The sequence below is a fragment of the Marmota flaviventris genome, chromosome 1, assembly GCF_047511675.1.
Source record: "Marmota flaviventris isolate mMarFla1 chromosome 1, mMarFla1.hap1, whole genome shotgun sequence".
Taxonomy (NCBI): domain Eukaryota; kingdom Metazoa; phylum Chordata; class Mammalia; order Rodentia; family Sciuridae; genus Marmota; species Marmota flaviventris.
The window spans coordinates 203,016,460-203,042,837 of record NC_092498.1 but is presented as its reverse complement, the minus strand read 5'-3'; the positions used below and the strand labels follow the sequence as shown (position 1 = coordinate 203,042,837).

The following is a 26,378-nucleotide window of genomic DNA, read 5'->3' as shown; positions in this document are numbered from 1 at the left end:
GGGCATCTCTCCTGGGATTCCTCAGCCAGCATGTTGCTGTAGGAGATATAGTGGTCAGGACAAAAGTGACTTATGTCTAAATCAGAATGTACCTGGTTTGAACAACAAGGACATCAGAAGCATTCCTGGTGCTGATGGTGACAGTGTCCAGTTCTAAAGCTCCACATGCCACTCTAATGGTTTTGTTTATTTATAGCATACTGGAAACTATGTAGGGGGAAACAGACCAGGGTTATTTGGGGGCAATCATAGAGTTTATGAGTCAAGATATTCTGCAGTTGGGTTGAGCTGGATCCCTTCAGTATCTGTCTTGTCTCATATAAGATTTTAAGTTTCTGGAGTTTGGCTAATACATTTAGACTGTGCTCAAAAGTTTGATGACAAATAGCGAATCTACAGAGAATTTGCACCTGCATTTTTGCTATTTTCCCAACAGTTACTTCCAATAGATATATCAATATTATTTATGATATTGCCTCAAAAGTATGAATGTGCACCACAAAAATTGCATTTTCTAGAAATGCAAATCAAAACCACAATGAGATATCACTTCACACCTGTTAGTATGGCCATGATAAACAAAAATCAAGAAAGAAATATTAGTAAGGATGGGGAGGAATTGGAACCCTTATGAACTGCTAGTGGGATTGTCAAATGGTGTAGACAATACGGTGGTTTCTTAAAAACTTAGAAATAGAATTTCCACAGGATCCAGCAATCACACTTGTAGGTGTCTATCCAAAATACGTGAAAGCAGGGTCTTAAGGAGATGTGCACACTTTTATTTTCACAGCAGCACAATTTACAATGACCAATAAAATATACATTGATAGATGAATAAACAAAATGTGGTATATACGCACAATAGAATAGCATTGAGCCTTGGGAAGGAAGAAGATTCTGACACGTGATACAACCTGGATGAACTTGATTGGGTGTGGTGTGGACATTGAACCCAAGGCCTGAATGCTCTACCACTGAGATCCATGCTCAGCCCTCATGGATGCACCTTGAGGACAATTATGCTAATTGAAATAAGCCAATCACAAAAAGACTAATACTGTATGATTCCACTTCTGTGAGGTATTTAATCAAGTTCATGGAAAGAGAGTAGAATGGTGATTTTTCAGGGGCTGGAGGGGAAGGAGAAAGAGAAAATTATTATCATTTTTTTTATGGTGTTGGGGATTGAACCCAGGGCTTTGTGCATGAGAGGCAAACACTCTACCAACTAAGCTATAGCCGTAGCCCAAAGGTTATTTTTTAAATGGGTGTAGAGTTCTGAAGATCTGTTTCACAACAATGTGAAAGTAACTATGTGATTCTATACTTTAAAGTGGTTAACATAGTCAATTTTATGTGTGTGTGTGTGTGTGTGTGTGTGTGTGTATCACCACAATTAAAAATAATTACATTTTGTTTTGTAAACTCCAATGTCAAGTCTGGCTTACAGTTACCTCTTCTGTGAATCAAAGCTCTCTGAAGTCTTGTGCTGAGTTTCTGTTCTTCAATAATCCTTTCCAGTTAACTTCTTGTTATCGTCACCTTTGCCAGTTTTACTCTAAAAACACTCTCATTATAGAACAGAGGACATAATGATCATTAACTAACACTGAAATTAAGGTGACATCATAATTTAGGTAATTAGAGTCTTGCAGAAGCCAAATTCTCTGGGGCTGAGAAATGACATCGGGGAAACTCTGTATGTAGTAATTTAATCTGACAAATTAAAATAGCACTCCTCCACAGGAGACTTCTGTTAGTGCACAGCTCCCACTTCTATATCTGAAGTTCCTCATAACCAGATGTTTCTTATTTGTTTAGGAACAATTTGCTGGATTCAAGGTCATCAGTCCAGCTTGCCATTCCCCCTCCTTGGTTCTAGGGGGGCTTTCCTATGACATTTCCCACTTGTGCCACTATTTTCAACATTTCTACTGAATAAACCTTTAGGAAAGAGCAGTCAGAAGCTTAGATTGTGACCCAAGAGGGGGCCAAGAGATTGTCCATTAGGACAATAAAGGACACAATACCTTTATTTTATGTATTTATTTTTATGTGGTGCTGAGGATCAGACCCAGGGCCTTGCATGTGCTAGGCGAGTACTCTACCACTTTGAGCCACAACCCCAGCCCTTAATAAGTGTTTTTAGAATAACTGGATAACCTAGCCAAAAGATAAAAGATAAAATTAGAGCTAGTCTTCAAACCATATATCAGAATAAATTCCAAATACATTAGAGATCTAAATGTAAATAAAACCTTACAAGTATTAGAAGAAATTATGGGTGAATTCCTCCATGATATGGCCTCAAAATGTCCACATCCAATCCCCAGCATCTGTGACTATGTACCCTATATGGCATGATATGGTTAAAGTTAAGGTGGTGAGATTATCCTTGGTTATCTTGGATCTCAGCTGGGTCCAATATAATCACGTGAGTCCCTACAAATGGACAATTTCCCTGGTTCTTATCAGAGAGACATGACTACAGAAAGGGGTCAGAGGTGTATCACTGCTGGCTTTGAAGATGGAGGAAAGAGGTTGGGAGCCTAAAAGAACAGGGATGGCTTCCAGAAGCTGGAAAATTCAAGGAAACAGATTTCCTCCTAAAGCCTGCAGGAAGAAACACAGGGTTGCTGAAACCAGTTTCTCCACTTCTGCTGGAAGGTGGGGTCTGCATAAGCTGCTGCCCTCTGCAGCCAAGAAAAACCCCATTTTAGTGTTAGCAGCTAATCAAGGCAAGAGATGCCTGAAGGCATCAGCTCCCAGGATTGAAGCCAGCAAAGCCAGACTCTTCTCCACATATTACTGAGTGGCATGTTGCAGCTCTTAATGGTGGGCTATGCCCTCCAGTGAGTGTCACAGCAGACCCCAGAAGCTCGCTACCAACTTCTTTCCAGGTTCTTATCTCAAGCAAAAGTGAAAAGAGTAGGATTTATTCAAGTGGGAAAAAGAGACAGAACTCTTAAAGGGTGAGAGGGGACCCAATAGCAGTTTGCTGCTTGAGTGTGCTAGTGTCCACTTGGGTCAATGCTATTGATCCAAATTTATATTAATCAGGTCTTGAAAGTCTTAATGCTATTGGTTGGTCCTGCCATCTCCATTTGGGTCTGCCCCATTTGTTTTCCTGCCGTGCCTTAGGACATGGGATAAGGATGGTGGATTGTGGCTGCTTGGAGTGCTGGACTGCCATGATGTGTGGAGGGACATCCACACCAGGTTGGGTCAGCTGCCTTGGGTGCGACAGGTTGGTGCACCTGGCTTGCCTTGGCCCTCGCTCACCATGCCTCAGACCTGCACCGGCATGGTGAGCTCCATGCCTGTGCTTCAGGCCACCCGGCTGCATCTCCTGGGACTAGGGATTGGATTCCCTGTCAGTGCCCTGATTTTAGCCCAGTGAGAACTATATTGGACTTCTGGCATACAGGATTGTAATATAAGACCTTTTTATTTTAAGCCAACAAATTTGTTGTTATTTGTTAGAACAACAATAGGCAATTAATACATCCTGCTCAGAAAGTATTTTTTACCATAATCATTGTGACAACGACAACAATGATTAGAAGGAGACAACAGCAAGAAGTGCTTAAGCGCCCTGGTACGCAATTCTGGAATGGGCTGGAATAGAAATGCCCCCTGCTGGAATAGAAATGCCCACTTTCAGGGTAGATCTGGATTCTACTCTCCATCTGGCAAGTGGCGTTTGCTTCTGGGCTCCAAGAAGTGGGGAGGTTTGTAGTGCTTGTGGGCATAGCAAGCAAGGAGGAGGAGGGTAATGGATTTCCTGTCTTTGGTCTGGTGACCCTGGCTGCTGCATCTGTTGCTGTATTGTTTGTGGGAGAAGGCATTCGAGTGGCCCGCATAGGGGGAAGTGAGCTTCTTGGTGGCACCTGCTGGGTTGGAAATCTTGGAGCAGTTGGTGGTTTTGAGCTGTGTCTGACATTGGGGTCAGCCTTGGGAGAGTCAGGGACTTTGGGATTCACTGTGGACCTGGGTGACACCTGTGGGGTTAGAAATCTTGGAGCAGTTGGTGGTTCTGAGCTGTGTCTGACCTTGGGGTCAGCCTTGGGAGGGTTAGAGATTTGGGGGCTCACTGTTGACATGGGTGGCACCTGTGGGATTACAATTCTTGGAGCAGTTGGTGGTTCTGAGCTGTGTATGACCTTGGGGTCAGCCTTGGGAGGGTTAGAGACTTTGAGGCTCACTGCTGGTGTAAGGATCTTGTCCACTCTAGAGGCTGATTGTGAGCAGGGGAGATTGGTACCAGTAGCAGTTAGCCTGGGTTCCCCAGCATCCTTGGAGGGTGTGGGCACTGGTGACTCCTTGGCCAGGCCCAACCCACTCTGAGCACAGGATCCCTGCAGACATGCCTCACAGTTTTTACTGTCATGTGGCCCTTGAAGACAGATATCCTTGATTGCAGGAATCTCCTCTACAATCTTAAATCCTTCTCTGTAGCATTTCTTCAGAATTCGGATCACCAGGTTATTCAGGACCCTTGAGATGTTCTCCTGTGTGAACTCAGGGACCTCAAATGGAGGCTGGGGACACTTCTTACATCTCTGGGCAAAGACCCTCATCTTCACCTGGCCCCTGTGCTTCTTCTCACTCCAGTGCATGTGGAAAAGGACCTGGACATGGGCAGAGGCCCAACTGCGAGAGCAGGAAGAACACTGGAACCTGTGGAGATAGAAGATGGGAGCTTCAGCCAGATTATGGGCTGCTGCTGAGGGAGGAAGGAGTCACTGAACACAACAGAGACATGATTGGGTTGGGGTCATGGACTAGCAATGGGAGAAACCACTGAGCTCCTTGTTGTCATCTCCAGTGCACAGGTGCTGTGATCAAAATAGTCTATCACAAACTGTCTGGGCTGGGAATGGGACCTTGGGCACCTTCTAAGTCCAATGTGCCCTGATTAGAGATGAGGGCACCTCTGGGAGCTCCATGCTCTAGAGCCCAGTGGAATACAAGAGGCTGGACTGGAGCTCCAGTCTCTTGACCCTGAGCCAAGGATCCTTCAAATAGATTCGAACAGGTCAAAGGCTACCAGAGATAGATAACCCAAGATCCCTCTGCTGAAGTCCACGAGTGACAACAGTGGGTATTGGTTAGGTCACAAAGCTACAGATAGATCAGGGAGAGAGACTGAAAAGTCCTTGTCCTAGAGAGAAGCTTTGCCGGCCCTTGGTTGCCCAGGGCCACTGATCTACAGCATCAGGGGAGATCACTGTCTGCAACACTGTCTTCTTTTGCTCCCCTCAACCCCATTCCTTTGCTCAAGGTAGTCTGGAGAATGTTGCCTTGGCCTCCAACAGGGTTCAAGGAAACAACACCGTGTCTCAGCAAGGAGGGTAATTTTCGGAGTTAAGATATTTGCACAAGTACCTCTTAGGACTGGGAGAGAAAGAAGGCAGGAAGCACATGGTACACCCATGACAGGAATTACAGGACAGGCAGAGGGCCACAGCATGGCAGAGACATCTGTGCTCACCCTCCCACTTCCAGCCCCGCTTGCAGTTAGGTTGGGGCCATGGGACCAGATGGTCCATGGAGTACGGGCAGCAGTGATGTGCTCTTTCTAACTCTTCAGCTCTCCCCTCAGGGAACTTGGGAGCCATGTGCAAGGTTAAATCTAGGTGTATTGTCACAGCAGCTGAGCCTAGCTTTGCTGGCCTTGATGCAGGGGTGCCGGCAGTCTGAGATGGGGAATTAGAGGGGAATGAGCAGCATAAGTTAGTGTGGACTCTCCCACACCTCTATTCTAACCTGCCCTCTCGGAATGGACCTGAGGATGAGCCAGGGGGAAGACTCCTAGAAGCTCTGAGCCTTGTGATGTCCACAAGCTGGAAGTCAGCATGGGTTGGCCTTGCACAGGGGACTGGGCCACCTTGAGCTGCCCGTTCACTGCCTTGGCCTGGTCATGGTGTTCTGGCTTCACTTCACAATGTGCCAGCCCAGAGTTCCAAGTTCTTCCAAATAAACAGATTGAAAGTTTGGTCAGGGGCTCCCCATGCCTGCTCTGGCCTGGAGAAGCTCCGCCTCCTCTGCTTGGACCCTCCCAGAGAGGGCAGGAGGCAGGATTTATCCCAGGACTCCACTCCTTGTGTAGTGGGCAGGGCCCTTCTCCCCTCCCCCCAGGTCTTGGGGCTCCATTTTCCCATCTATAAAAGAAAGGGTGAAATGTTGGGTGATTTCCCAGAGTCCTATTTTTAAAAGATTCTATCAGCATAGAGTAGAGGGGGGGCAGGATTGATGTGAGTTGCTCAGTACCCTGCTCCTCTGGATTCTCCCTGAGGGGTCTCCTTGGTGCAGTCCACTAAACCCAGGTGGGCCCACAGTCTCCCAAGGTAGGGAACAAGTGTCACATCCCTTTAGTGAAACAGCTGCCATTCCTCCTCCCAGCTCCCATCTCCCATCTCCCCTGCCACCTCTGCAGACTGAATTCTTTATCTGAACATTAGCCCAAACCAGTGCTGAGGCCTGAAATTATATAAAGAAAAATGATTTTTGGTGTGTGTGGGGGGGTGGTACTAGGGATTGAATCCACAGAGCCACATTCCCAGCCCTTTTTATTTTTTATTTTGAGACAGGGTCTCACTAAGTCACTCAGGCTGGCCTTGAACTCATGATCCTCCTGCCTTGGTTTCCGGAGTTTCTGGGATTACGGCATGCACCACTATGCCTGATGGGAAAGAAGATATTTCATGAAGTCAAAACTTGATGGATGGACTTCTTTCTTTCTAGTCTTTAATGTGCAAGCGAGATAGGATAGAATAAAGAAAAAAATAAACAGAAGGAAAAAGAGATTAACACTTCAAATCTAAGAAGGTCCACGAATACCCTCACTTTTGCTCCCCAGGCCAGAATTCTTTAAAATCCCCTGATTCTTAGAGTATTAATGCCTACATACATTGCTAGCTTATACAACCTCTTTTTTTTTTTAGACTAAACAAAGACAAAGGAAAAATAATGTTAGAGACCTATGATATAAGTACAAATTCTATTAACCAGATATCAACCAGATGTCAAGAAGATGAGAACTAGACCACCACCAACTGCCCTCTTCTCTGTAATTAGAAGAACTGAGCTCACTCCTATATACTTCTCACATTCATACAGTTTCCTTTGAAAGAAGAGTCTTAGACCCCCAAAGCAAGTCTTATTCTTGAGACAGCCTGTACTCTTTCTCTCTCCCTGTGTATCCCTTATTTTCTTAATCAAATCTCACTTGGGTCTCTTTCTGATTCATCCTCAAATTCTTTTCTGTGATGTAGGTCAAGAACCCGCCAGGGTGGATTTGAGATCGTCCTCTCTCTTCTGGGGGACCTCCTTGGACCTCTATCAAGTGACACAATTTTGAGGTGGAACCAGAAGAGCGACAAGTGTGCACAGTCAGAAACAAGCAAGGATTTTTTCTGGCACATGTACCACAGCATTCCCCTCTCACCTGGCGAAAGTCCACAGCTGGTATTGCATCCAGCCCGGCTGCAGGACGTTGGGAAGAAGGCCCTTGTCTGCTGTGAGGGTCCATTTGTGCCATGGTTTCACCTCCTGAATTAACGTCTGGAATACTTGCCTCCATGCTTCTATGTCCTGACCCTTCTTGTCCCCCATGGTGTGCCTGAACGGGTTGGGGTCTCCGGAGTCCTGACCAGGTGTGTGGCAGGAGGCGAGGTTGTCCACTTCAGAGAATGAGGGCTCCGAATGTCTCTCCCTGTGAAGACCTAGATTGGGACCATGGGACAGATCTCTGCCCCAGGGGCAAAGGTCAGTTGAGTCAGTTTCCAAGTTCAGAGATTGGCAGCAGGTTCCACAGGGCATTTCAGGACACAGAATTCATGGCTTTATCTATCAAAATATGACCAAAGAAGACAGCTCTGGAATCAGTCTCAGTCTGTCTCTGTTGCCTACCTACCTTTCACCTGGAATGCACCTTTTTACCTCTGGAGTCCCTGTAATGGCAGAGGGAGGTCACAGTTGCTCTTCTCTGTCCTAATATTTGAAAATCCTTAAACACTGGGATGATGTGTTCATGCTCCAGGAGGAGAGACACAGAGAAGAAGGACACGGCCATTGTGGGACCTCGCAGGGATCCCAGCGTCATTGTTCCATGCCCTCTAGGTCCTCACTCATGACTAGTCACAGTTTAAGGGTGTTTTGCAGACACTCAGTGGCCTCCAGTTTCCTAGCATGAGTGGGAGAATGGAGATCCCAGGCCCGATCTTTCACCCTTTGGCAATCAAAGCTGATGTTGTTCCAGGAGATGAGGTGACAATTCTCCAGGTGGGTGAGAGGCCACTGGTTCCAGACCAACCAGAAGCCACCACCCTCTTCCCAGAGGTGCTCTGCTATCACCCCACTTCCTCCAGAAGAGGCAGAGGAGGAGGAAGGAGGGGTGGGCAGAGTAGGGGGCCAGCGCCAGAGTGGCAACAGCCCAGGGAAGGTGGACGAGATTCCTGGAGGCCACACTTCAAGGCATTGTCTATGAACATGGTGGTTCTTCCTGTAATGCAGCCACTGACCTGTGTCCTTGGCTATCTCCCAAGAGGAAAGCTGTACTCTTGGCTGGGAGGAAAGGAAGGAAAAGAGGAGGGGGAGGAGAAGGAAACTTTCTGAGGTCCAGCTGCCCACTGCCTCTGCCCGGATGCAGCTCCTCCCGGGGAAGGCTCACACGGTGGCAGTCTCCCCTCCTCCCTCACCAGTTTTGTTTCCCAACATTATTTGCTCAGTTATAAACTAACTAGATTTGGGAAGCCCTTTCGATTTCTCTCTTTTGATCTTCTTCCCTCTTCAGTCTCTTTCTCTGTGCTACACTTTGCCTGATTATTTCAGCTTTTACTAAAAAAGTGTTCTTTTTGAGGTCCATTTTGCCATGTTCATATTTTTTGGGCATTTCACGGGGGACTTCGCTGTTTCAAACAGCTCCCAAACAGGCTGTTGAAGTGCCATGTACTGTTCCTAACAGCAAGAAGCCTGCAGTACTCCTTACAGAGAAATGCAAGTGGTGGGTAAGCTTCATTCAGCCCTGAGATATAATACCGTTGGTTGTGAGTTCAATGTTAACGAATCAACAATATATACTAAATAAAATGTCTTTAGACAGTAAAAACACAAGGTCATGCATCAATCAGATTACCAAAATGTTGTGGCCAGTGGTTCTCAGGAATCCAATTCTACATTTCCCTCAGGAGCGCCAGGTAAGAGCCCAGAATGACCAAATAACAAGAAGCAACTGTCTTCTCCTTTGTCTACCTAGTGATTTGCCTTCTCCCTCATTTCTATGGGTAGAATTGGGGTGTTGAATTTAAGTCTCTGCTGTTACCCAGTTTTTGTTCAGAAGGTTACTAACTCCTAGTGTCATTAGTGAACAGTCCTAGATCCCACAGAATCCCTGGGCCTCTGCTGTCCTCTGTCTCAAGTCTATGTCCCCAAGACCAAAGTCCACAGTTGCACTCTTTCACCAGCCAGTCTCCTAAACTTATGGTTAAGAACTGCTATCAGCCTTCTCAAAGAGGGTGCCGTGGGTTGAAATGTAGCACCCCAAGAGACATGTCCACCTGCGAGTGTGTATTTGGAGACAAGGACCTTTGCAGATGTAATTAAGGATCCGGAGAGGAGATCTATTGTGGAAGATTTGAAGTTTCTTTTGATGATAGAACATGACACAATGATATGAAGATCGATGGAAGGCAGAACTTTTTAGTATTTACAGCTCTGAACTAGAGAAGCCTGTGAGATGGGCCACACTGGGTGTCTGGAGATAGGGTACAGCGAGGAGAACTCATGTGTGGCAAGTGCCCTGGAGTTAGGTAGGTCTCATGGGCTCCCTGTGGATTGGCTAATTTGAATAATTTCAAGGGTTCTGGGGACACATGGGTTCTCCCCAGTCACCTGGTATCTGGCCCTGGAGCTGTTAGGGCAAGTGTACAGTGGTCTGGAGTGTGGGCTTCATCTGCTCAAGAAGGGAAATGGATCTACCGTCAGCCAGGGCCTCAAAACTGGGTTAAGAACTCATCAGGCAAAACTAAACACAACAAGTAAACTATATTACCAGATCATCCCAGACATAGGGTAGGCCCTAAACCCAAGGACAGGTATTCTTATAAGGGAGAGGCAGAGGGACATCTGAGACACAGAGGCATAGGAGAGGGCCACATGCACATGGAGACAGAAGCAGAGACTGGCTTAAGGCTGCCACAAGCTGAGGAAAGTCTGGTACCCATAGAAGCTCTGAGAGGCAGGAAAGGATTCTCCCGAGAGCCTTTAGAGGAAACGTGGTATTGTACTGCTGACCCTTCCAGAAATGTAAAAGAATAGGTTTATTACGTTTTTTTTTTTTTTTTTTTTTTACAGCAGCCCTAGGAAATAAAACCTCCTGGGCCTTACCAGCTGTCCTGAAGGCTGGACTCCCCTGCCTGCTTCTCCATCAGGTGCAGGGGACAGGAGGAGACCTCAGCACATGCCTAAACTCATGTGGCCTTCTTTCTCCTACTTACTATCCCTTCCATGTGTTCAGAGCCTTACTATTTGTTGATTGAACAATTTTCTTAATTCCTTAGTTCATGTTCTTCCCTTCTCTCTTAAAAACCATGCTTTACAGAGTTGCTGAAGAATTCCTCCAAAAATTCAAATGCCACCGTTGGCTCTGGTGGCCTCTTTTCCCTAAACACGATCTGCTGGAATGTTGCTCATATTATCTCTTCTAAGTCCCTCAAATATCCTTATTAGACAGGACTTCTTTAATTTCCTTAAATAAAATAATAATCCTTCCTCTTAGCCTCCCCCCACTCTCTTATCTTCTCACTATCCTGTTTTTTCATTTATTTGCTTTTAAATCACTTCTTGCCTTAGTTCCTAGGAAACTGCCAGTTCTAAGACAGAAAAGGAGGGAATTCTGATTTATCTGAATAGTGCTTGGGTATTTAGTAATTGCTTGATTAAGTGCTGAATGAATTCTGTCCCAAACTGTATTATGGCTCCGTAGAACTATGCCAGCTTGGGGTCTGGACGTGGGAAGAGAGAAGTGGGGTGGGATGGTCTTGCAGTTGTCTTATAGCTTTTAGGAAGGCAACTGTCCATGGTTTTCTGGGTCTGGGCTTTGGAATTATCTCCATTTTCCTCTGATAACTGGCCTCTTTTTCTGCTGAGTCTTTCTTGGACTTGGCATCATCCATGATCTAGTCATACTAACATAGTTCTCTCAGATTCCCAACTTTGAGTTTATTCGAGGTAAGTGTATTCAAGGTAAATCTCTTTCCCTTTCAAACTTGGTCAATCTTAACCTCTATGATCTTCTTATTGCTAAGCTGTTTAATAAATATGGCTTCCCCTGTTTTTCTTTCATTTTCCACTGTCCCTGTGCTGAATGCAAGAGCAAAACAAAAGAACAACAACAAAAATCATTGACCCAAACTCACCAACCACCTGAGAGAAGATTCACAGCCCAGGCCACGGCTTATGTAATGAGCAATTCAGAACCAATAGGAAGCCATGTGATTTCAGAACCTGTGGACTCTCCTGCCACCATCCAGCAGGTGCACCTGTGACATCTCGACCAGATACACAGGTCAGGAGGCCAAAAGGGTCTGAGGTCATGGAGCTCAGGGGCCCTGGTTCTGAACACCTCCAGCCTCGCTGCTCTGAGGCTTAGTGTTTTTTGAAGCCTTTTCTTCTTGTGTGTTTCAAGCTTGTTTTCACAATTCTGTTGTAAATGGTGAAGAAAGTCTAAATATAAATAATTGTTATTAAATGTTCTTGGTCCAGCACAACCCCCGCCCCTGGGGGTGCCAGGAAAGTTGTCTCTGAAGGAGAGTCCAAGTAGTTTCTAGGGAGAAGGGGGAACTGACAACTAATGATGATGGATTTTCAGCATGCTCCAGTCAAAGGCATAGACAGAGGTTTATTTATGAAAGTAGATACATACTCAAGGGAGAATGGGGCTATCACCAGGGGAAAAGACAGCAATTCCTTCCTGTGGGGTGTTAATACTTATGGAGGGCTGTTTCTAGGTTCTGGACTAGAGGTAGAGCCAGGGTGGAGCTTAATTTGGGGCTAGTTGAGACTTGGGAATGAGTCAAGGGCACGTGCTCGTGCTCGTGCGTTCCAGTTGTTCCTGGCTGTGTTGGTTCATCGGTGTTTCCCCTGGGACTCAGTATTTCTACCTTTATCCCCCAGTTCCTAATTCTGGCAAACAGTCAGCAGCTCCTGGGGCTGCCTCAGGGCGGGGGCTGGCGGGGGGCTGCAGAATCACAGCTGCATTTGAACTTCCTCATCAGTGAACTTCCAATTCGATCTTAGTACAAGTACCCTAAAGTCAGTATCATCTACTAATAGTTTGTTCCTGGCGTTATCTGAAATGCGAATTTAACTGGGCATCCTGGATTTTATCTTTTGCTAAATACCCTGGTCCGGGTGCCTGAATGCTCTGCCGTCTGCCCTCTGCCCAGCCAGACGCTGCAGGGCCCCTGGCTTCTGAACTAGCATCCCCTACTATGAAGGTTCGAAAACCAGCAGCATCAGCTATAGTGGTGTCTATGCCAAATATTGTAAATCTCGCGAGAACGCTTAGGGACCGGAAGTGTGGCCTGTGTCCCGGAAGTGTGGCAGGCGTGCCAGAATTATGGCCAATGGCTGGCGTGCCTCTGCACCATCTGGACGACAGTTCCTGGGTCTGAATCTAGGGCCAAGTCCTCATTTGGGGGCCTGAAGTGAGAAGAGTTAGGCTCCCTCTGCCCGAACTGTGTGTGCATGAGTTTACAAACTACATTACAGAACCTTCACAAATGATTCTCTAAATTATTCAAGTTTTATGTTTTATATCCTCCTACCCCACAAAATATACCTCAAGCCCTGGTGAAGGGAAAGGGAGAAAGTAGCGGCGAGGTGACCTGCAGAGGGGAGACTGGCCTGGGCTGGCTGTGCTGCCCTAGGTCCCTGGGAGTCTCACTGATGAAAGACCCAAGTGAGCCAAACCCTGGCTTAAAACTCTATGTTAATCCCACCCTTGCCTGAGCCGGATCCTCCTCAGTCCCAGTGTATTGTCTAGAAGTACAGTAGACTTCCTGAATAAAGAGTTATGCACAAAACCAGCAAACGCTTTTTCACAGACACTATACACTATGCAGAGACAGTGGAGGGCATTTTAAAACGTTTAATTAGGGAACTATTGAGTGCTGGCCCAGGGTCTCACCACAGACACCCCTGCTTCATCTGTTACTGACTCCTGGAAGGACTTCCAGCTTACTCTTTGATGTATTTCCTTAAGTTTTTTTTTTGAACCTGCAGCTATTCTGATAACCCTAAGTACGGCTCAAATATTTAGGCCACATTAAAAAAAAATAGACATAAGTACACATCTGTTTCTCTTTCATATCTGTTTATCCTGGTTTTAAGATCTTGAACTTTGATGTTTTATTGTAAATGCCATATACCTATAGAATAGCAGGTAAAACACATATGCTTATTGTCAGCCGAATTATAAAGCAATTACTCATATAAATACCATTAGGTTCAAGAAATAGAATATTGCAATCATTGTAGAAGTCCTCAAGTGTCCCCCCGCTCCCCTCATCAAAAATGCTTCCTCATCTCTAGAAGGAAACCATTTTTCTAAGTGTTGGGGTATGAACTGATAAATACAGTCAATAAGAGTGTAAGTTATAGGTTATAGATTAGTAAAAAATTTAGAGATATAAGATTTTGATAAGTGAGATAATTATTAAGCAAGAACTGTCATATACTGGCCCAAGACTCCATTTTGCTGCCTCCTATAAAAAACTGTTCCAAGAGCTCTTTCTGAGAAACTGAAATGAAGGCTATTTTCTTATAATATATTGTTTTCTGTACTTTGTACCTCACAAAATGTACTCAACCCAGGATATGGTGGTCTTGGTGACCCAAGACTTTGAAGTAAATTCTCGTCCCTGCTAACCACCTGCTTGAACTCAGGATACAGTTGTCTAACACTTGCTCAAACCCAAGATGCATGCGATTGTCTTGAGTTGCTGTGCTAATTGCTGTCTTAGCTTCCATGGTTGGCTTGCTTGCATGATGCTAAGGAAAGTCCCTGAGCTGTGGTTTTTGTCCTTAAATTCCCAAGCCACAGGCCAGGAAATTGCTGTTCTCTTACATAGCTTCAGTCTCTATGGGTGGGTGACAGTCCCTGGCTAGGTAAATATAGCTCTCTTTGATTTGAATTCTGACATAGAGTGTTTTCTGAAGCAGCTCCCAATAACCTCTTGGGGGCCTGTTCGGGATGAAAGAGATATTTCTCTTCTCAGAAATGGGAGAATGCTCAGAAACACCCAAGAGACCTGGTGAGTCAGAGACTAGCTGGGGAAGGCCTCTGAGGAGAATTCCCCAGCCCTGGGTCCTCTCCTCATTGGCTCCTGCCAAACCTGCAAACTGCCTATTTGAGAGCATTTGCAGTTTGCACCTGCGACTTAGTTCTCCTGGGAAAGGTAAGCTTGAAACTTGGAACTTGATTTGAGTGGCTCCACAGTCTGGGGTCGTCAGGTAAGGCTGGATGCAGCACATACTTCCCGGTCCAGGGCAGTGTCGAGATGTTGCTCTCTGGCCCATCTGGGTTTAAAAATTGGGGGGTGGGGTGGGGTGGGGTGGTGGAAACTCCATCTAAATCTCTGGTCAACTAGGTTTGTTTATGGCACCTTGTCTGTTGTGTGTCTCACTGTTGGTCTCAGTCTCATTATGGGTCAAAATCCGTCCACTTCATGTTCGTTTTGTAAACCCCTTAAATGTTTTTTGTCTAACTTTAAAGAGTTTTCAAAGAGAATAACTAATGATAAAACATCATGTAATGCTTCCTCTCTCAGAAAACTTTGTGAATTAGACTGGTCAGGCTTTAAGTCGGATGGCCCCCAGAAGGGATCACCGGCCTCTCCACCGCCTATCAAGTTCATAGTCATCTCCGGGTGGCCTGGCCATCCAGATCAGTTGCCCTATATACAGATTTGGATTGAAATCCTCCTAGAAGAGCCAAGATGGTTAAGATTTTGCCTTACAGGAACAGCTAAAAAACCAAAACCAAAACTTGTCTTGCTAACAAAACCTTCCTCCCTGAAGAAGAGTCCAACAAGAGAGCTCCTAGGACCTGGATCTTCCTCCTCTGGATCCCTCTGTTCCTCAGGTGCCTAGTACCCACTCGATGCCCAAGCCTTCCCATCCTATACCCAAACTCCGGTCCCTATACTTCCCCTCTGTCAGGCTCCCCCTTCCACATCGGGAGAAAGAGGAAACCCTTTCATAATATATGTTCCTTTTTCTACTAATAATTTCTCTGTTAAAATCAAAAGAAAAGCCCCCAAACTACTCTCTCGGCATTGATGGCCAACCCTCTGATGATCCAGCTCATGTGGAACTCATTTTCCCTTCAATTCGTCCCAATTGGACAAACACAGGTATGGAGGTGACTGATCAGTATGCCAGGCTCCACTGAGAGAGATCAAAGCAGCCAGTAGAAACCCCACCAATTTGGCAAAGGTAAGTGAGATATTTCAAGGACCAGATGAACCCCTGGCTGCTTTCCTGGAGTGCCTTCTCAAGGCTTATCATGTGTACACACCCATAGACCCAGAGGTTCCAGAGAATAGAAGGGCTCTTAATATTGCTTTTGTAACATAATCGGCCCCAGATATTAGGAAAAAGTTACAGAGACAGGAAGGATTTAAGGGAAAGATGCTGTCAAAATGGGTGGAAATAGCCCAAAGGGTCTACAATAGCAGAGATCCCCCAACAAAGAAAAACAGGCTAAAAGGTTGACAAGAGTCACGGTGATGGCTATGTCAGAGTCTCAAGGCACCTTAAGGCCTCAAGCCCCTGGACAACAACCCCCAAGGGCTCCACTCCCTAAACAACAATAGCCCCCAGGAATGGAAAGTAAGGGGCCAATTTCTAATGAGAACTGACTTAAAAAAGGGAGGATAACTCACTTGTTCCTTGTGAGGCACAGCCAACCTGTCATTAAAAGGGCCAGAAGCTTTTATATGCATATATATGTATACAACACACACACACACACACACACACACACACACACACACACATACTTGTCCAATTGAGGAAGAATACCTGCTCTTAACAAAAGACCCCTGTACCCCACCTTCTGATGTCCTCACCAGATTCCAAAAAAAAAAAAAAAAAAAATCCCAGGGGTTTGGGCAGAATCCAATTCTCCTGGCTTAGCGGAGCACCTGCCACCTAGTATAGTGCAGCTAAACAGCACTGCCACTCCTGTGCAGATCCGCCAGTATCCTATCAGACTGGAAGCTAAAAAAGTCATAGCCATTCATATCCACAGGTTGCGGGGAAGCTACTATCCTGATCCCCTGTCAATCAGCCTAAAACACGCCATTGCTGCCTGTCCAGAAACCTGAGACAAAAGACTACGGACTGGAACAGGACCTAAAAGAAGTCAACAGGATGGAAAGCATTCATCCCATAGTACCAAATCCCTACACTCTTCTCAGTTCATTGCCTCCTTTTCCCCAAGTGTACACTCTCCTGGATCTCAGAGATGCCTTCTTCAACTTGCCATCAGCTAAGCTAAGCCAACCAATTTTTACTTCTAAATAGTCAGATCCAGAAGGGAGATTTTTAGGACAATTGACTTGGACACAGTTGCCATAAGGATTTAAAAACTCTCCAACTCTATTTGATGAGGCCCTAAGCTGGGACCTCACAGCTTACAGGCAGCAACACCCTGAGACTGAACTTTTACAATATGTAAATGAACTCCTGACAGCAACCCAAACTATGACTAAATGTGAACAGGCCACCAACAACTTGTTAAAAACCTTAGGGTACCGGGTGTCAGCTAGAAAGGCCCAATTGTGCACCTCAACAGCCACCTACTTGGGCTACCACCTGAAAGAAGGAAAAAGGACTCTGTCGCAGGACAGAATTAAAGCAATCATGCAGATTCCTCGCCCCAAGACTAAGTGTCAGGTACGAGAATTCCTCGGGGCCATTAGGTATTGCCACCTTTAGATCCTTGGTTTTGCTGAACTAGCCCAGCCCCTGTATGTTAGTACAGGGGGAAAAAAGGACTCTCTGACTTGGACTGAAAAAACAAAAACAAACAAACAGACAAACAAAAACAAGAGACATTTGACAAACTGAAGCAAGCCCTAGTCTCTGCTCCTGCATTGGACCTCTCAGATGTTCTGAAGCCATTTCAGCTGTTTGTACATGAAATCAGGGGAATAGCCAAAGGATGCAAACTCAGACTTTGGGGCCATGGAAACATATCTATCCAAAAGACTGGACTATGTTGGGGCAGGATGGCCAAACTGCCTCTGAGCCATCGCTGCCACAGCAATCCTGGTTAAGGAGGCAGATAAGCTTACGTTGGGGCAAGATTTATAGGTGGTAGCTCCACATGTGGAAATCTTACTCTGGAGCCCTCCAGAGCACTGGCTCTCCAACGCTCGTACCACCCAATACCAGGCCCTTCTTCTAGACCAGCCCAGAAAAAAAATTCCTAAAAACTTCAGCTTTTCACCCTCATCCTGATGATGATCCCTCTAGGCCACTGCACGACTGCCAGGAAATCTTGGAGTCACTCCAGAATGTCCAGTGGGACCTGATGGACACCCTGTGGCCAGACCCAGATGAGACATGCTACTCTGATGGCAATAGCTACGTCCAAAATGGAATCAGGTATGTGGGGACAGCTGTAGTTACTTTAAATGAAATTGTCTCGGCTCAGCCTCTGGGACATGGAACTTCTGCACAAAAGGCAGAGCTAATTGCACTTACCTAGGCTCTCAGACCCGGCAAAGGAAAATCTGTTAATATCTACACTGACAGTAGGTATGGTTTTGCTACTGTTCATGTACAGGGAGATCTCTATAAAGAATTTACAGGAACAGACTACAAAGAAAAACACCAAGAGAAAAATAAGAAGTGGACTTCACTAAAGTAAAACCCAGACAATATGGTTATAAATATTTGCTGATATATGTGGACACTTATTCAGGAGATAATTCCTCAATTTGGCCTCCCAATAGCCATGGGGTCCGATATGGCCCAGCTTTCATAGCTAAGATAACTCAAAATTTATCTAAAATCTTTAGAATTAAATGGGACGTACATTGTATATAGGCCTTAGAGTTTAAGACAAGTAAAAAGGATAAATAGAAATCTAAAAGACACCCTTACTAATTACACTTGGAGATTGGCATAGACTGGACGGGTCTTCTTTTTCCCTTTGTTCTAAGACCACCCCTGCTGGTTCCCAGACTAAAAGATAAAAAAACTAGCTGAAATAAGTGACCACTCATTTCTTAAGTCCTTACAGGCTCTCCAGCAAGCCTCCCACAGACTCAGGCTTTAACAAAGAGTCCGGCAGCTAGCTGCAGGAGAGAACTTCACTCACCTATTCCAGCTGAGCCATTATCTATTCACCTTGGAACCTTGCGGGCACAGACCCTTTCCAGCCATCCTGACCACTTCTACTGCTGTAAAAGTCACTGGAAAACAACATTGGATTCATCACTCCCAAATCAAGAAGCCAGCTCCAACAGAAGATACAGCCGAGGACAACCGACGATGAACAGTACCCTAGATTTTTACTTTCTGTTTTTGTTTCCCTTTCAGACATGCACACTGCACACAGCTGTACTTGGAAATTCTTGAGGCCAGAAAAAGACAGGAAGCCTGCTTCTAAAGATTAGACTGCTGGTCCTTGAAAAATATGATTATGACATGGTCAACTTAGATAACACGAAACTTAAATAAACAATGATTTGATTTAGTCTCATAAAACCAGTGGGGAATGTTGTGGTGTGAACTGATAAGTACAATCAATAAGAGTGTAAGTTATAGGTTCTAGATTAGTAAAAAATATAGATTAGAGATATAAGATTTTGTTAAGTGAGATAAGACAATTATTAAGCAAGAGCTGTCATAGACAGCCCTAAGACTCCATTGTGCTGCCTTCTATAAAACACTGTTACAAGAGCTGTTTCTGAGAAACTGAAATAAAGGCTGTTTTCTTATAATGTATTGTTTTCTGTACTTAGTACCCTACAAAATGTATTCAACCCAGGATATAGTGGCCTTGGTGATCCAAGACTTTGCACTAGATTCTCGCCCCCTACTAACCACCTGCTTAAACTCAGGATATGGTTGTCTAACACTTGCTCAAGTCCAAGATGCGATTGTCTTGAGTTGCTGTGCTAATTGCTATCTTAGCTTCTATGATTGACTTGCTTGCATGATGCTAAGGAAAGTCCCTGAGCTGTGGTTTTTGTCCTAAAATTCCCAAGCCACAGGCCAGGAAATTGCTGTTCTCTTACATAGTTTCAATCTCTATGGGTGGGTGACAGTCCCTGGCCAGGTAAATAAAGATCTCTTTGATTTGAATTCGGACTTAGAGTGTTTTCTGAGGCAGCTCTCCATAACACTAAGCTTGATGTAATGGTGTAAACAATACAGTTTCACTTTGTCTTTTAAAAATGCTGCATAAATAAAATCAAATCACATGCATCATTTTGTCTTGCTTCTTCAACAGTATAAATATGTGAGATTCACCCAGGTTGCTCCACATAACAGTAATTTATGCATTCTCTATTCCTCAAATTCCATTGAATTAATATTACAATATATTTATCTATACTATTGTAATTAAGCATGTGTATTGCTTTCAGTGTTTGCCTGTTGTAATACTGCAAATTCTTAGATGTGTCTTCCAAGAGATTTGTCAGTTTTTGAAAGTGGTACCAATCTACTTTTCCTCCTGTATTGTATGAGCATTTCAATTGCTCTGCATTGTCACCAACAGTTATATTACTATTCTTTAACATTTAGCCTTTCTAGGGGGGGCATGTAGAGATTATCTCATCATTGTTTAAATTTATGTTTCCCTGATTAATGTTGAGGTTTAACATCTATTCATGGTGACTACCTTTTGTTGATGCTTTATTGTATAGTATCAAGTCTTTTCTGGGGATCTTTACAACAATAAATTTGGAAATATAGAGGAAAAGGATAGCTTTCTAATAAGTAGAACTTATTGAAGAGAATTTAACATCTGAACAGTCCTATAATTATTAAAGAAAACTACAGAGAATGGTAGTAGGTTCTGTGTTCTAGATTCTTCTACAAAGTATTCTAATACTTTGATAATTCCAATCTTACATAATTTCTCCCTCCATGTGTCATAGAAAGAATATCACAGTTGGTAAATAATTTTTATTGGGCTAGTATAACTTTGATCCTAAAAGCAACCTAGAAAACAAATTACCAATATCCTCTAACAAGTTAAGTCATTAAACAAGACAAAACAAATTGGCAAAATGACTCTAGCTATATACTTAAAAATATTTCTTGATCAAGTTAAATTTTTGCAAGGAATGCAAAAATATTTAAACGTTGAAAATTATATTATTGCAATTCATCATACTAATCTGTAATGTTCAAAACTGTTGGGAAAAAAAAGCTTTTCAGTAAAATCCAAAGTCCATGTAAACCCAAAATCAAACAAACCTCCCCTACCGAAACCAAAAAAAGCAAACTTAGCAAACTAGGAATAGAAGGGAATTACTTAGTCTGATAAAGAGTCCCTAATAAAAACCAATAGCAAAACCATTCCAAAAGGTGAAATAGTAGAAGCTTATTTATCCCTTTAAAATAAGAAGGGAGTCAAGGGTAGACATCATTATTTAGCTAAACTATTCAACCTTAGAGTCCTAGCCAGCCCAATTAGTTGTTAAAAGAAAGATTATAGAGAAGAATTTAAAAGTGCTACTATTCACAGAGAACATGATTACTTACTAGAAGAAAACTCCCAAAAGAATCTAAAGAGAAGTGAGGAAAATTTATAAAAGTTCAAGTTATAAGAGGCATATACCAAAGCCATGTGCATATTTATATACTGACAACAATTAGAAAATGAAAGATATTTTAAATGACATTCACAATAACAGTTACAAAAAAAAAGGACCTAAGAGTAAATCTAACAAAAAATGTTGAAAAAAATTCAGGGAAAAATTATTTAACTTATAATAGACATTAACTAATAAGATCCAAATCTTTCCCCAAAGAAGAGCTGTACTGTGTCCATGGGCCAGATGATTAAACATCACTAAAATGTTGATTTTTTTCAAACATAGGTTCAATACTCCAACATATGGGGGCAGGCAATGACTTTCTCAATAGACCCCTAAAGCTCAGGAGATAAAGCCAAGAGTTAATAAATGGAATGGCATCAAATTAAAAAGCTGATGCACAGCAAAGGAAACAGTTAAGACTGTGAAGAACCCATAGAATGGGAGACAATCTTCACTAGCTACTCTTCTGACAGAGGATTAATATCCAGAATGAAAGGAAAGTGACCAAGACACTCAGAGCGACCAAGAGATCTTTATTGCAGTGGTGTCTGATCGACAGGGAAAAGAGAGAGAGAGAGAGAGAGGGAGAGAGAGAGAGATGAAAGAGTGAGAGAGAGTGAGGGGGGCCCGGCAGGAGAGAGTTTTTATAGCCAAAATCTAATGGGGTCTCTGGGTCTGCAAGCTGCCTTGTTGGTGTACAATGATTGGATCATACAGTAGTTGCTAAGGGTGTCATCTTCTGTCCTCAGGCTGACCGGGCAGATGTTGGTCGTGGGTTCCGTTGCACCAGGCGGGTGGGAGTTGAGTGTTCAGCCTTGAGTGGGGTTGAGTGTTCAACCTTGAGACAAACAAGTGATAAGGAACCAGACAGATGGGGGCTGAATGTCCAGGCTACCCTGCAGCTAACATTCGGTCAGCCTGCTCCGCAACTAACACAAAATGTATAAAGAACTCAAAAACTTAACAACAAAACAAAACAATAATAAATGGGCAAATGAACTAGAACGACACTTCTCAAAGGAAGAAATACAAATGGCCAGCAAATATGAAAAAGTATTCAATATCATTAGCAATTAGGGAAATGCAATTGGAAACTACACTGAGGTTTCATCTTGTCCTAGTTAAAAACATCAATTAATAAGAATACAAACAATAGCAAATGCTGGAGAGAATGTGGAGAAAAAGAAACATTTTTATACTGTTGGTGGGATAGTAAATTAGTACAACCACCAGGCATGAAACCACCATATGATCCGGCTGTCCCACTCCTCCTTTTTAAAGAATTAAAAAGCCATCATAGTACAGTGACACATGCATACCCATGTTTATAGCAGCAAAATTCACAATTAGCCAAACTATGGAACCAGTCTACATGTTCATCAGTGGGTGAATTGATAAAGACAATGTGGTGTGTGGAGTTTTATTTAGTCATAAAGACGAATGAAATTATGTCATTTGCAGGAAAATAGAACTTGAAAACAGTATGTTAAGCAAAATAAATTGAACTCAGAAAGCCAAGGGTTGTATATTTTCTCCCACATGTGGAAGCTAGAGAGGAAAAAGGGAAAAGAAAGGTGTGTGTGCGTGTGTGTGTTGGTAGGTATCTCCTAAAAACCAACAGGAGATCAGCAGAGTAAGGGACCAGGGGGAGGGAGGAGGAGAGAAAAGGAGGAAAAACTGGGATATGATATTAGTCAAATTATATTGTTATATTGTGTGCATGTACAAATATGTATCCACAAATCCCACCATTATGTACAACTATAATGAACCATTAAAATATGCAAAAATGTCAATTCTTCTTCAATTAATCTTCAAGTACTGAAATTTCAGTCAAAATCATGATGGATGTTTTTAAAGACTTCATTGTCATGCTTGGTTCTAGAATTTGAACAGAAGAGCAAAAGGCCAAAGTAACCAAGAAAATTTTAAAGATCAAGTTGAGGTGGGATTTTCCCTACTAAACATCAAAGCTTGTTTTTAAAAACAAAAACAAAACAAAAAAAAAAAAACAAAAAAAAAACTATAGTAATAATAAAAAAAACTATAGCAATCAAGGCAATGTGCAGAAATTGGCCACCTAAATGGACCAATTGGTACCCAGAAATATGGTAAGTGAGGGTGATATACTGAAGATTTTTAGAAAAGATAGAGTTATCAAAAATTGTTCAAGGATTATAAACCATCCAATAAACAACAGTTAGTCCCCCATCTTAATTTCCTGAAGAATAAAGGAAAACAAAATTTAGAAACCTTTTAAGTACATACTTAGAGGACATAAAGATCTATGTGGTTTGAAAAAGGAAAACACAAAATAGGAGAAGGTGTCATTAACCCATTTAAACTAAGAAAGGGTTAATAGACTATATGAATCACTTGTACAAATCAGTCAGAAAATCATAAACAACCCAATAGAAAATCATAAACAACCCAATGGGTGAAAGATATGATTCAGCAATTTATAGAAGAGAGAATATTAACTTTTTTTTTTCTTTTTGTGTACTGGGGATTGAACTCAGGGGCACTCAAACACTAAGCCACATCCCCAGCCCTATTTTCTATTTGATTTAGGAACAGGGAGGGTCTCACTGAATTGCTTAGTGTCTCACTTTTGTTGAGGCTGGCTTTGAATTTGTGACCCTCCTGCCTTAGCCTACCTAGCTGCTGGAATTACAGGCGTGTACCACCGTGCCTGGCCTGATGAGCTTTTGAAAAGTTGGGGTTCAACCTCACTTGTAATCCAGAAATGAAAATGACAGTCAAAATGATGTGGCACTATATGGCTGTGAGATTTGCATATTCTGGAACTTCTGAAATACCAAGTATTGATATACACGTGGACCAATAGAGACAAATGTTACTGCTGCTATCGGTAGAAATTAGTACAACCACTTTGGAAGCAGTATGGCATTAAAGATTATGTTCTATTTGGCAATTCTACTTCTATGTGCACTAACTAACAGAGAAACACGTATATAGAACACTGATATGTACTGGAATACTTACAGAAATACCATTTGAAAACAAAACCAAATGGAATCACCTCCATCTGACCTCAGTGAATTATTGAACAAATTACACTACAGCCAACCTGTGGAATTCTATATAGAAGTGAAAATGAATGGACTAGAGTTTGGCAAACTTCAGCTTTCAGCCAAATCTGGCCCATTATTTAATTTTGTATATCTCAGAACTAAGAATGGTTTATAAAATGGACCTTTGCAATAAGATAAGGAACTCTAACTTTAGTATTATTCCATTCAAAAGGACTTCACTCTTCTAGACCTGTATTACCAACAAAAATTGTATTATTATTGTTACATTTTGAATTTCATCAATAGAGATTTGTGGAAATTTTTCATTCCCTCTTATCATATAAGTGCCTACATAATATTGTTAATTTTCTTCTTGGTCCACAAAGCCTAAGTATTTACTATTTTACTCTTTACAGAAGGAGGATTTACCATACACACACATCAGATAGAGCACTAATCTTCAGGATATAAAAAGAACTCGAAAAACTTGGCACCAAAAAGACAAGCAACCCAACCAATAAATGGACCAAGGAACCACACAGATACTTCTCAGAAGATATACGATCGATCAACAAATATATGAAAAAATGTTCAACATTTGTAGTAATTAGAGAAATGCAAATAAAAACTACTCTAAGATTTCATTTCACTCCAATCAGAATGGCAGTTATTAAGAATACAAGAAATAAAAAGTGTTTGCGAGGATGTGGGGGAAAGGGCACACTCATACATTGCAGGTGGGACTGCAAATTGGTGCAGTCAATCTGGAAAGCAGATTGGAGATTCCTTAGAAAACTTGGAATGGAAGCACCATTTGACCCAGCTATCCCACTCCTTGGTCTATACCCAAAGGACTTAAAAACAGCCTACTACAGGGACACAGCCACATCAATGTTTATAGAAGCACAATTCACTATAGCTAAACTGTGGAACCAATCTCGATGCCCATCAATAGGTGGATGGATCAAGAAACTGTTATATATACATATGGAATAATACTCAGCAATAAAAGAGAATAAAATTATGGCATTTGCAGGTAAATGGATGGAGTTGGAGAATATAATGCTAAGATAAGTAAGCCAATCTCCCCAAAACCCCAAAACTGAATGTTTTCTCTGATAAGTGGATGCTGATCTATAATGGTGGGCAGGGCATGGGAAATATGGAAAAACTCTGGATTGGGCAAAGGGGAGGGAAGGGAAGGACAGGATCATGGGGATGGGAAAGACGGTAGAATGAGACAGACATCATTACCCTAGTACATGTATGTTGCATAAATGGTATGACCCTACTTCGTGTACAACCAGAGAAGTGAAAAATTGTGTTCCATTTGTGTGCAATGAAACAAAGAGCATTCTGCTGTCATGTATAACTGATTAAAATAAATAAATTAAAAAAATATGAGGGAACAATTACAGAGCCTCTTTAAGGGCCCCAGTCCATTGGGCTACTGGGTGCTGCTGGGTGGTCTGGTGCTGATTTGGGCCTTTCCTTGGGGAACCAGGAGAGCCTGTGGCTGGGCATGTGGCTGCAGACTATCTTGGAAGCAGCACTAGTCAGTATTTTCCAGCTTGGGCCCGAGAGAGTGAAGGCTGTCTATCCCCTAAATGCTGCAAGAAGCCTCAGCCAGCAAAGGATGCCACGGTCAGCTCAGGGAGTAGAGAATACCCCAGACTCAGATGAGAGTTTATTGTAACTTGGGGTTTCTTTTAGTCTAGTTTCCTTTTTGCCCCTACCCCCTTATGCCTGAAGGGTCTCAGAGAAGCTTACCTGGTCCAGGGGCATCAGACACACTCTCCAGTGTCACAGAGGAAAACCAGGAAGAGCCACGAGGAAGGAACCACATGGGACCAAGATCCAGGTGAATGCTCAAGGCTGGGGTTGGGGGTGGGCCACTAGCCAGCTGCTGCTGACACCAGCCCAGGTGCACACAACACTAGCCCCAGCTTGCATTTCTCATCCCACTGACTTTTTCTCAACCCCGAGGTGCTGCAATTGGGCGGCTCTATTAAATTAGGACACACTCCTCTAGGACCAAGGCACACTTTCTGTCCCAGAGAGAATGTTCCTAGAATAGTGGAGGAGTTAGTAAGGAGACTCTGCATTGTACCCTAGGCTGAGTAAGAGTCACTGAGAAAGGATTGAAAATGTCACACACCCCAAACAGACTGGGAACCACGAGGCATGAGACCACGGTCACATAGGTCATTTTGACCTAGTGTGGTAGGTTTCTGCAGACTGCTTAATGCTATGAAGATAATAAATAACCTCATTAAAAGCCTTTTCCTTCTTATCACAATTTCTAACTGGGTCATACAACATAAGTGACCCACCGCTGATTAATATCCTGTGTTGTTATTGTCAACGAATATAATTGCAACAACCAGTTTGCAGTTTCCTCATTCTCCTTTTAAAAAAATCCCAGACCTGTGGGACACCACTTGGAGGAGTACCAATTCTAAGTTGTGGAGAGGAGAGGAGACTCCCG

At 43.2% G+C, this 26,378-nt stretch overlaps 1 protein-coding gene and 1 long non-coding RNA gene across 8 annotated transcripts; one reads left to right on the top strand and one right to left on the bottom strand.

Annotated features, from left to right (window-relative positions):
• Positions 1-761: 761 nt before the first annotated feature.
• On the bottom strand, positions 762-25,996 carry Rtp3 (receptor transporter protein 3). 5 transcript variants are annotated; one of them, XM_071600462.1, is made up of 3 exons: positions 25,661-25,996; positions 7,454-7,756; positions 762-4,683 (listed from the first exon to the last, which is right to left on the bottom strand). In XM_071600462.1, exons 2-3 carry the CDS (start codon positions 7,618-7,620, stop codon positions 3,516-3,518), a joined length of 1,335 nt encoding a protein of 444 aa, XP_071456563.1. In that variant the 5' UTR covers positions 7,621-7,756; positions 25,661-25,996; the 3' UTR covers positions 762-3,515. The 5 variants fall into 5 exon arrangements, 4 of the variants coding, with proteins under 4 accessions (XP_071456563.1, XP_027788191.2, XP_027788192.2 ...); XM_027932390.2 differs by lacking the exon at positions 25,661-25,996 and adding an exon at positions 18,401-18,758 and having other exon boundaries at positions 7,454-7,854; XM_027932391.2 differs by lacking the exon at positions 25,661-25,996 and adding an exon at positions 18,401-18,758.
• Positions 14,121-18,407, top strand: LOC139701532 (uncharacterized). Of its 3 annotated transcripts, XR_011704057.1 has the most exons (4): positions 14,121-15,151; positions 15,423-15,504; positions 16,390-17,682; positions 18,314-18,407. It is a non-coding gene; the product is annotated as an uncharacterized lncRNA (long non-coding RNA). The 3 variants fall into 3 exon arrangements; XR_011704058.1 differs by having other exon boundaries at positions 14,121-15,504; positions 17,551-17,682; XR_011704055.1 differs by having other exon boundaries at positions 14,121-15,504.
• Positions 25,997-26,378: the final 382 nt, after the last annotated feature.

Bases quoted from the DNA above. Each gene is read 5' to 3' on its own strand.
- Rtp3 (XM_027932390.2), bottom strand. From the start codon at position 7,827: ATGCCCTGTGGAACCTGCTGCCAATCTCTGAACTTGGAAACTGACTCA. The intron at 4,684-7,453 runs GTGAGAGGGGAA...CTATCTCCACAG, and splicing joins CAGCTGTGGACTTTCGCCAG to GTTCCAGTGTTCTTCCTGCT.